Genomic DNA, 12,162 nt, shown 5'->3' with positions numbered 1-12,162 from the left:
TGAGAAATACGCATTAAGTGAATGGTAAAATACGCAACCAATACGCAACCGATACGCAAAATATAAGCAGCAATTAAGCAACACAATACGCAATATATACGCAATGTATACGCAATATATACGCAATGTATACGCAATATATACGCAATGTATACGCAATATATACGCAATGTATACGCAATATATACGCAATGTATACGCAATATATACGCAATGTATACGCAATATATACGCAATGTATACGCAATATATACGCAATGTATACGCAATACATACGCAAATAATACGCAACAAACCTTTAAAATAAGAAAATCGAACTACAAAGTCCTTATTGTAGCCTAGATCAATAATGCTTTAGAAGAAGAGAACATCGAGTATTCTTTTTAAATCAATTACAATTTTACATTATGCACATTGTTGATAAAAAACCGCATCTTTGCTAAACACAATAAATGCACAACGAAACTTGGAAGGAGGGGAACATTACCGAGATGCTGAACTTTTCGTCCAGTCCCACTGGTTCTACGTGTTCTGCTTCATGTGCGCTTGTTTCCGGGACGTCGGCATTCTCCAGGTTATCGGCTTCCTCCGAGACCTGCGAAAATATTGTCTGCTCATAAAAACCAACATCCTCCTCCAGATCAATCTCCATCTTCATCGGCATTTTCTCTGCGAAATTTTTGGCTTCTCTGCGAAAATTTTGGCTCTAAGCGTTATATATTGCGGTGATTCGCGCGCGCCTTAAATTCTGAAAAAAGAAGCGCCAACCTAAATCTCCCGGGTCGGGCTGGAAGACGGGTCGGGTTTACGAGGTTTACGCAAGTCAATTGACTGTTTAACCCTTTCCACGTAAGCAACCGAACACATCGTTGTGATCGGATTCCACACAGAATAATTTCTCCATCGAGAGAGGATATGACAATACTGTCGAGAACCGGGCATTGATGTTATGCAATAAATATTGGGCATCAATGTTAAGAGGCTGTTTATTATTGATGTTGAGAAGGCGTTGGACAATGATGAGATGTCAAGTTGTGGGTGTAGAAATTACTAGCATCGAGCATCAATGTAAAGATGACGTCAAACTTTGATATGAAGTTTGTTTTGAAATATTGATGTTGTAATGACATTAGACGTCGATGTTGAGATGACATTAAGCATTGTTATGAAATCAAAGTTGTAACCTGTCAAAGGGAAATGAAAATGAGAATATTCGATGAATGTGATATTAAGTGCGGGTGATTGATTTGGTGTTCTAGATAGGAAATAAGAAATTTAATTGTTATATTTTAAATAAGTAAAAATTTTATATACAATAAATTATATTTAAAAAAATTTATAAAATATTTAAGATACGCATGTCGGACACTCGTGTCCAATTTGTATTTAATATATATTTTTTAATCGAACACGTTTTCAGCATGTCTGACACTTGTCAGAAGAGTGTCGGACGCATGTTGTGTCGAACACATGTCGTGTCGGATATTTGTCGGACACTGTAGGCCTCTTTGAGGAGAAGTGTCGGTGCATTATAGGTTCAAGTTTAATCCAAGTTGGCTCGAAATTGAAATGAATTGAGCCACAATTCAATGGCAAGCCATGGCCTAATCCGCCGAGCCAATTTTGAGCCAACCCTATATTATCTCAAAATTTGATCGTTCATTGCCCCTAGTTGAGGTTGAGGTCACTAAGAATTTAACATGATGTGAGGCAGCGGGAGGATGCAGAGGTAGATGGGCTGTTGAAGATGCACATGCTAAAGGTAGTGGGGAAGAAATTGAACTGGTTGGCTCGAACGGAGGTGCAAGAACCAACCTTAAGCATGGCTTTAAAGCTCATTAGAATCCTATTGCCATGAGAAAGTAGATGATGATTGATGAATAACAACACTGAGTTTGTGTTCAATATAGTTTGTTGAAGAGGTACAAGAGTGGTTGCGATCGAGAGATGTGATTCTTCAAGTAGAGATCACAAGAGGTGGGATGACCATGTAAGAAAGATGAAGTTGAAGAGAGATTTTGTGAAGGAAGAGTGATGATGGGATTGGAAGTAGACTCATAAACAAGTTTTGCTTTCAAACATAACATCACTATTATTTATAAAAAAAAAAACAAGTTCTGCTTTTGATATCAATTGACTATGAGCTAGGAAATGGAAATAACATCGTGGTTGATTTTTTTTTCTTTAATATTTTGATTTGTTGAAGAAGAGGAAAGTTTAGTGTAGAAAGGAACAGAGAGATAAATATGTAAAGGGTAAGATATTAGATGAACGAACTGCTTCAAAGATAAGGAGGCAAGAGTTATAGAGGAAGCTAGCAGTAAGGAACCTTGACAGGTAGAATGAATCCCTAGATGGGAAGTTAAAAGAAATATTTCTTTATTTTATTATGAACTTTTTTAATTGACTCAATTGTAGGGTAATGGGTCCTATTTTTAAAAAAATTTCATATTGAAAATGATGAAACAACCCTTTAAATAAATTAAAAAAATATCAACCTATCCCTAAATAGTAAATGACATTTACAACTCTCATAGTTAATTTAAAAAGATAATAAGGACTTAGGTAGACTTGCATGCAACAACTCTCTTGGGCTATAAATAACTCCAAAAAGTTGCAATGTTGTTGGACAAGGAACAAAGGGTCATCGATTGTACTAAGCTAGTGCAAGGTTTAAAATTGCGTAAATAAGCCTCGAGGCATTTTTTGTCAATGAGGCGAGGCGTAAGCCTCGAGGCGGTGTGAGGCGTAAGTCTCACGGACGAAGAATTGTGTAAATGAGAATTTAAGGATTTTAGCAAGTAAATAACAGTAAGAGTCTATCATACAATAAAAACATTTAAATGACAAGTGAAATTAGTGGAAAACAATAAAATAGATGAAATATATGCATCACATAATAAAATTCAAAGTACAGAACCACAAATATAAGTCTATCAAAACTCCCAAAGTACAAATAAGAAAGAACATATAAAATCCAATCATGTCCCATCACTAAATGGGTCTTCAAGGGAATTTTCTTCTTCAATTGTATCTATGAATGTCATATCTTCATTATCTTCAATATTACTCAATTTTCTCTTCCTTGTTCAATAAGAATGATTATTGTCATGTTAATTGCCCACTTTATATATATATATATATAGTAATCGGGAATTGAGGCGTTTTTTGTTCGTGAGGCGAGGCGTAAGCCTCAAGGCGTTTTGAGGCGTAAGCCTCAAAATCAAAAAATTGCGTAAATATAAAATGATAAATTTTGTTTATACTAATGAATAAATAATATATAAAACATAAAAATGCACAAGATATGAAGTGAAATCAAAATATCTCAATAATAAGACAACATGAAATATAGTTCAACTCAAACTCCATCTTTCCCAAATCACAGTATTTTTTTCATTAACATATAATTTAAAAAATAAATAGCAATGACATATCACATAAGAACTCATAAGTCATCAACATTGTCATCACCATGTTTAAAAATGCGCAATTAGGTATTGAGGCGTTTTTTATTTGTAAGGCGAGGTGTAAGCCTTGAGGCATTTTGAGGTGTGAGCCTCATAATAAAAAATTGTGTTAAGTGCAAATAAATGTTAAAAGTAAATTTTTATATAATACTCAAATAATATGTTAAAAAATGGCGACGGGTTAGAGGTTAAGGAAGTGGCTGAGACTAGGGGGTACACGAAGTGTGATTTGTTTGCGGCTTTACTTCAGGATTTATGTAAGTTTTAATATATATCGGGTGAGGCGTAAGCCTCACGCCAGTGAGGCGAGGCGCGCCTTAATGCGGGCATCAACCAAGTTGAGGCGTAAGCCTCATAAAAAAAACTTAAGGCGTAAGCCTCAAGGCGTTTTTCACTTGAATTGCGCAAAGGCGGGCCTCAAGGCGAGCCTCATATTGCGCAATTTTAAACCATGGTTCGGTTCGGCTTGGACTGGTAGAAGGAAGAAGGAAATAGCAATTTTATTTTAAACTTAAGTGAGTGAGACCCTTTGATGAGGCGCACGCCTCAACCAAAATTGTGCAATACATCAATTGAGGCACGCCTCACTATACCTGAGGCGAAGCCTCAGGAAACGCCAAAATTGCTTTGGCAATAAGGCGGCATGGGTCCAAATTGCGCAGAAGCGCGCCTCTTATTGCGCAATTTTAAACTATGAGCTAGTGACATCCATTTCGAAGAGTGGCGAATGATAAATCTATCTCAAAGAAGAGCAGATGAATGGGACTTCTATCTTGAGGAGCAAGAGACAAAGTGGAAGAACACTTATGCCTTTATAATATTAGTAGAGGGTTCTTTCAAAATCTTGAAGAGCTTTACCAAAACTTTACAAAGACATCTAGAAGGTTAAAGCCACTGACACTTTGCTACTGATCTAACTGAATCTAGGTACTAATTGATTGAAGTTGACATTTTTTTAATTTGGATTTACGAGTTGTTTTTAGGGATGTGGGTAGGATAATTGGCTTTTCATTGGACTACTCGATGTGGATTGGCAAAGCAAGTACAAACAAGCAAGCAAGAAAGAGAAGTTGGGAGGGTGATGCGACTGAGTGTGGGTTCTCGACGCATTTGCAGTAGTAGGTGATCGTGTGAATGATAGTTGGTGCGAGCGATATTGGGCATCAAGAATGTGCTAGTTAGAGGCGGTAAGGATGGAATTGAAGGGGCAAGCCTAATAGGAGTATGAAAGGTAGCTATTACCATGCCTTGAAGGTGAGGAGAGTGTTGTCATTATTCGAGCTATGCAAGTGAGATTCTCAGCAAAATAATAAGCGAAAATTGACTCAGAGCAATGATGGTGCATTTGTATTCGATGTGGGAGTAGCTGTGATCAAGATGTGGTTCTACGAGTGGAGAAAATTGTGAGAAGTTAGATGACTGGTTGAGGAAGATGGAAGTTTAAGAGGGGTTTTGGAAAGAGGTTATGGAAGCAGATTGGTACATGAGTTTGGCTTTGATGCCAATTGATGGCAATTAAGCTATGGAATGAAAATTGTGATGGTTTTTTTTTCTTCGATATTTTATTCCTTAGAAAAAGGGATGAATCTAGTATCGAAGTAGTATTGAGAGATAAAGAGAGTGAATGTGTAAGATGATTTAACAAATGAACCTCAAAGGAAGGGAGACATGCGGTAGAGAGGAAGATAACTGTCACGACCCGACCCGTCTAGCCCGAAATAACGGGGCGAGAACAGTCATTCGTATGAAAAACATATAAAACATATAATTCATAATAATTTCATTATCTTTTAATAAAAGGACAAACTTAAATATTATCCAAACAACTTAATGAAAGAGCCACTAACCCATCAACATAAAATTTTTCAATAATTTCTTCAAAACACAACCACTAAAAATATAGACATAAACATAAACATAAACTCCAATAAACTCCTCATTACAATCCATTGACTCAAGCACATAACAGAAAATATAAAACCTTTCTTCCTGAGGCCCTCTACGACAGTAGGTGTACTGTCGTCTCGTTGCCATCACTTCTTAACACCATCACCTAAAAAATATTTTCAAAAGTAGGATAAGCCAATGCTCAACGATGATAAACATTTATTTTAAATTCATGAAATATTTTTCTTCTTAAACATGTCATTAAGCATAAAAATAAAACAATAAAAAAATAATAATAAACATTTATAGACATAAATTATAAGACATTTTCATAATCATTTTCTTAAAACATTTCCCTTAATCAATTTTCCTTTCTTTTTCATAAACTTTTCTTTCTTTAAATCCTTTCATTAAATGCATAATTTCATAATCATAATATATAATAAGCACTCATCCCGGAAGTATCAGAGTTTTGTAATGATCAGATACACAATCATTTGTCATTCTTTTACTATTTGACTCCGAAGAATCCCATTACCATTTGCCTCCGTAGAACCCCCTTTACCATTTGCCTTCGTTTGATTTGGTAAGGAACCAAACTTCTCAATGATATAATACACAAGAATTGGTAAGGAATGATGATGGATGCGTTTGAGTTGGTGCAAGTTATTGAAGAGATGTGGATCGACTATGATTTGGATGTTGTTTTGTGAACAAAGAAGATCATGAGAAGTGGGAAAGATAGATGAAGTGGACACAAGTGGAAGAGGGGTTTTGGGAAGTCATGGGTTCAGGGGAGCGTAAGTGGTCATGTTAACAAGTTTTGGATCTTATAAATTAACGGAGAAGAAGATGAATTCGATGTAAATGGAGAACAAAATAAAGTGAATACAGGTGTAATATGATTAGATGAATGAATTGCCTCAAAGGTAGAAAATCTGAGGTAGAGAGGAAGAAAATATGAAGGAACCCCAAAAGGAAGAATTTTAAAAGAACCCCAAAAGGGAGTATGTTAAAAGAACCCCAAAAGGGAGAATGTTAAAAGAAACATCTGTTTCATGGTACGAGACTTGGTGCCCTATTTATAGAAATAGGCTTTATTGAAAGAGGAAAAACTATCACTAAAAAAAAAACTGTCAAACTTCTCCTAAATAACAAATGCCATTCAAATCAATAATATTTATCTTAAAAAGACAAGGGCGGAAAAACTAAGGACTGGGATAGATTTAGAATGCATCAAGTTTGATAGGCATGTCATTTTCATTTTTACCTCAAGATTTGTTTTTTTTTTCTGATTTTGAAAAACAACTTGAGGATTGATGCTGCAGAGTTTAGTTTTTATGCACTGTGCTGCTAGGTATGCTACATAATTTTGGAATTGGAGAGTCTAAGCTTCTTCAAAACCTATAACTGTGAGCAAGGAACTTTTGTTTGTTATTTAACTTTATTGATAAAATCTGTTGTTTCTTTGATTTTATTTGGGTAGATTATCATCTTTATATTAATGCTCTTAACTTTGTCCTCCGATTTTGTTATGAAGCTGAAATGCTCAGAGTTGTTCTTGTTTTCAATGTGACAGTGTTTTCTTTTACTTTGTTCAGCATGTTTTGGAGAGGGGAAAACCTCTAGAGAGGAGCCAAATCATCAACAAACTTTCTGGTCAAGTTGTGCAAATGAGCCAGCATAAGTTTGCTTCCAATGTTATTGAGAAGTGTCTTGAGCATGGTAACTCTGCTGAAAGAGAAATCTTGATTATGGAAATAGTTGGTCAAACTGAAGGGAATGACAATTTGCTGGTATGCTGGATGAACTAATGCTTTGATTTCTTTTTCTTTTGAATTTCTGAAAATTTCATGTTGTTCGATTATGGAACCATTGTTTAAAGATGTCTTGATATGCATCTCTTAAGCTGTTGCATAGTCTTCAGTAGAGCTGTCAACATTTAACCCGACCCGAAAACCCGACCCGAACCCGACCCGAAAATTTCGTGTTCGGGTTAGAGATTTCAACCCGTTTGTAAAACCGGGTCGGGTTCGGGTTGACCCGGAAACCCGAAATCAACCCGATTTGACCCGTTTTTAATTAATTTAAGAGAGTTTTAAGGGATTTTTATGAAATAAGTAAATGATATTTCAAAAAATTATAAACAATGTTGTACAAATTAAATTAATTTTGATTTATTTTAAACTAATTGAAGTAAATCTTACCTTAATTTGATTTAAATTTAAATAAATTGAATTAAATAAAAAAAATTTAATGAAATACACCGGAAGCGGGTCGGGTTCGGGTTGACCCCGACCCGAAGCGGGTCAGGTTCGGGTTCGGAAAACCGACCCGTTTGCAAAAATGGGTCGGGTTCGGGTCGGGTTGAACAGTGTCAGATCAATTTCGGGTTGGACCCGAACCCGACCCATGACCCGATTTTGACAGCCCTAGTCTTTAGAAATAATATGCTTCATTATAACTTGTCTTCAAAGATAATCGAACTCTTTTTGGCTCTATAATGCTTCTCAGATGATACTTAGTACTGTTGCTCAGTACTTCTCTTTCTTATTTAATACATGCATTTGCTTGGTGGCTGTATATTTTTTGGACATCAATAGCTTGTTATTGAGTATTTAAAAAAAAACATGAATTATATTTCTTATTATTCTCTGTTTTATTTGCACCTGCATCATCTGATTCTGAAACAGGGGAAAATTGATTCTTATCTTTTGAAACACTTCTAAATTTTGTTTAGCTTTTTGTCTTGTTTTCTTTAGAAGACTGCATAAATTGGTTGCAGTTTATGATGGTGCTTGTTGATGTGTATATTTCATATGAAGTTTAATTAGCTTGATTTATTTTGTGTGATACATTTGACCTCTATTTTAACGTGTTTCTCCGTCAACCCCAGCTCTGATCAGGTTTTGGTCTGAGAAATTTCAATAACTGACTAAATTATACCAGTAATTGGATGGAGCTGCATTTTTTTTTACCAAATGCTGTTTTATGTCTAATGCAAACCATTGTAAGGGTAGTATCGCCTAAGTTAGGTGGATGTGCCCAGACTTCAACTTACCTTGCAAGTGAAATAGCAATTGGTTTTATATGTGCGTTGACTTATCTTGGCCCGAAATAAAAAAAAGCGATCAGCAGTTTCTGGGAAAGTTGTATGACTTCCATACATTTAATTGTTATCCTTTGATTTTAGTAGTCAAAAATAAAATCAGGACTTATTTGATATCAGCGGAAAGTCATGCAACTATGGTAACACTTGTAATCTTAGCCTCTAGATGTTACCCTATATGGAGTTATGAAAGATCTGATGTCAGGTAAGTTGGATATCAGTGCATCAGTTTGCTCCACATTGTGTTTATATAACATTTTCCACCCTAATTTTTGGAAAAATAAAAATAAATTAGCTAATGAGTAGTTTAGGTTAAAATTTTATCATACAAGCAAAAACATGTACCTTTCCACTAACAATAATATACTAGTTCTTCATATGATTAAATTATAACAGTTGTATGTGTGTATAGAAACAATACGGTTGTGTATATATTTACATATCAACTTATGGCCAGCTGTAATATAACTCAAATTACCTTAAAATGGCAACTTTTTCAAACCCACGCTTGTTAACTTTCTAGCCAGTTGGCATTTAACTTTTTTCTTAAGAGATCAATAGAATGCAATCCATAAAATAAGTCTATTCCTGATAACATACCACGTTTTCTATGCTATAGCATGTCTACATCAATAAAATAAAGGCATTAGCTTTTCTTGTATGCTAGTGATGAATTCCTAGGTAGCCCATTTCATGCCATCTTTGGTGTTGGCGAACTGCAGCACATGCTGCTTTTTTGAATAGCAAGCAGTATATGCTGTCAGGTTTAGCTGTTTTTCCTAAACTATCATCTATGCAAACCGGTCAGCATGCTGTTAGACTGGTTCATGGTGAACCGGTGCAGCCCCAGCCGGCCAAACAAGGGCCACGGGTCTATAGGAAGCGGAGGCTTCCGCCTACTCTTCTTAGTCCAATTAATGGGGCGGGCCCCATTATGTAATTTGAATGAATTGTTCAAACGGAGTGGGCGGCTAGGTTTTGGGAGGGAAATTAAATTAGGAAATATCTTGTATTAAAGGGGATGAGTGAATTAGAGGAGGATTATGTTTTGATTAATTGAAATTAGGGTTTCTTGGAGGCTTGGGCTCTAGACAATCTTGTCTAGACATTTGGGAGAGACGAACCTCCTCTCGAATTGAGGATCTATTGTATCTTTGCTTTGTTCTTGCTTCCCTTTGATTATTATAAGATTTTCTATCGTTTGTTTATTCTTTGTTGACAAAAAAAAAAAGAAACAGAGAATTTTTGGAAGCAACGGACATACCTGCCTTCGAGCGGGTCCCACCTCGCACGGTTTGCTTCCAAAACGCAGTGACCCTTCGTTCAAAATGAAATAACTGCAAACTCAGTTCTTTAAAAAGGATCGATAGAAACGATCGGAAAAAAAAGGACTTACGCTTGCTCACTTCGTTGTTCCGACTCCAACATTGTTGTTCGACTTCGTTGCTTCGTAAGAGTCTAGGGTTCGCCCTTCATCTTCTCTTTTCGTCGTTGATGTTCGGCTCTAGTGATTCGCGTAAGGTGCAGGGATTGCATCGTCGGTTCTTCGGCTCCCTCGTCACCATCCGACTTCATTCCTTCTTAGGGACGGAGAGACCGCAAGTGTCGCTCCCCCCTCCGCCATCGTTCGTCTCCCACCCCTCCGTCACTGTCCGACTTCGTTGCTTCGCAGAGGGTAGAGATCGCACAAAGTCACTTCTTCCTCTCCTTAGTGGCTGTCCGACTTTGCTCCTTCTCCGACCGACCTAGCCGCAACTCCTATAAGGGCTGAAGCCGACATTTCTACACACCAATCCCGACGCCTCAGCATCTGACTCTGATGCCTCAATCCACCCCCGTGCGTGACTTCCGCCTCCTCTATGCCCGATCGGGCTTTGCTCCTTCCCAATCTCCCTCTCTATATATTAATATATATAATATATATATCTTATAATATATATTATATGTATTATAATATATAATAATAATAATAAAAATCTATTGTTATTATTATATATATAATAATATAACATTATATGTAAAAAAAGAGGACTTTCAAATATATTTTGAAATAATTGATTGATATATATATATATATATATATATATAAAGTCATTTGAAATCAGCACGTTTCAAAATATGGGATCCATTTTAAAGAAAAATGTTAAATAAGAAAATTTAAAATTCTGAGAGTTTTAAAATTCGAGAGTTATTTAAAAGATTGAGAGCAATGAAATGTAAAATTTATTTATTGGTTAATTTTTAATTAATCAAATAGAAAATAATAAAAAATGCAATAAAAAAAGAGAAAGAGTTTCACTAATCAACTTGTACAGACTCTCAAACTCTCAACACAATCCTCACCAATTCTCCAACTTACAAGCTCTCACTAATTGTACCTCTCCAAACTACTCAGAAATCTTCAAAGTCCTTTGTATGTTCTCCAAGGTCCCTCTTGTATGAGTTCTTGCAACTATCTTTGGGCTCTATCTTCTGCAACTACAAGCCTCAGCTACTGCAACCACTGACTACGAACACCTACGATCAAGCAGATAAGAGTCGGCACAATTATAAATAGAATTCAATATTGAAAAATAATAAATCTAACTACTAGTAAGATAAAAGTACTGGGAAGCAAGAAAAGCTGAAGTACTGAAAAACTACTAGACTCATAGTGTAGTAAGAAACAAGTTATGAGCACACAACAAAACAAATTGAAACACTAAAACAAATATCAAAGCCCTGAAGTGCAAAAATCACAAACTCAACCAACTCAAACAAGGTCAAAACAAATCTCCAAACAATCAAATTTAAAATTCTTGGGCAGACTTGTTTATAAGAACTTGGTTGTAAGACCCACTACCCGGCAATTTTCGTAGGAAAGAAGTAAGCCCGATCTTAGTGGAAAGTTTTAGGTAAAATTGACCTAACTCCTAAACTTCAATTAAAACCCCCGGTCACTTCTAATAGAAGCCGTAAGTCCGACATTTGAGGGAAACATTTAGGTGATAACACAAACCTAGACCACTCACACAGGCACCTTAATCTAAAAGGACTTGGTTGTAAGACTCACAACTCGGGCCACTTAGCTTACAGGGCTAGGTCGTAAGACACACTGTTAGGCAACTTCTAAGGAAGCCATAAGACATATCCAACCAAAATTCTTCGGGCTACCTCTAAAAGAGGCTATAAGTCCCACTATCAGGGCAACTCCTAATTGGAGCCATAAATCCCAAACTAAATAAATTAACGGGCAACTCCTAATTGGAGTCGTAAGCCCCCCAAACTAAACAAATTATCAGGCAACTTCTTGCTGAAGTCATAAGCCCCACATTTAAGGAAATTTGCTAAATAAATAGTAATGATCCTAAACCCTAAACAATCAAATTTAAACCTATGGGCATCTTAGTCTAAACGATTAAGTTGTAAGACCCGCTTTTCAGGCTACTTCCTAAAGGAAGCCATAAGTCCTACCCAAACAATTAAAATTCTTGGGCATCCTAGTCTATAGGAGTTGGTTGTAAGACCCATCATTAGGCAACTTCTAAGGAAGCACTAAGACCTAATCCAAATCCAATTCAAGTCAAATTTAAATTTTTGGGCATCTTATTCTATAAGATTAGGTTGTAAGACCCGTTTTGGGCAACTTCTAATTGAAGTCGTAAGCCCCAACGTTTTAGGAAAATTACTAAATAAATTCTAATGAACCTAAAATCC

At 36.1% G+C, this 12,162-nt stretch overlaps 1 protein-coding gene across 3 annotated transcripts in view; it reads left to right on the top strand.

The window, feature by feature from the left end:
- The window catches only part of LOC110108955 (pumilio homolog 5), a 43,410-nt gene that overhangs the window by 20,263 nt on the left and 10,985 nt on the right, over positions 1 to 12,162 (top strand). For all 3 annotated transcript variants that reach the window (XR_003699537.1, XM_028691786.1, XM_028691785.1), the window contains one exon: positions 6,959 to 7,153. Coding sequence is in view for 2 of the 3 variants with exons in the window: in XM_028691786.1 (XP_028547619.1) it covers positions 6,959 to 7,153 (195 nt within the window). In the remaining variant the exon portion in view is untranslated. The remainder of the gene's footprint in view (positions 1 to 6,958; positions 7,154 to 12,162) is intronic.

The sequence above is a fragment of the Dendrobium catenatum genome, unplaced genomic scaffold, assembly GCF_001605985.2.
Source record: "Dendrobium catenatum unplaced genomic scaffold, ASM160598v2 original_scaffold_71536, whole genome shotgun sequence".
Classification (NCBI taxonomy): Eukaryota; Viridiplantae; Streptophyta; class Magnoliopsida; order Asparagales; family Orchidaceae; genus Dendrobium; species Dendrobium catenatum.
This window is presented reverse-complemented; position numbering and strand designations above follow the sequence as displayed.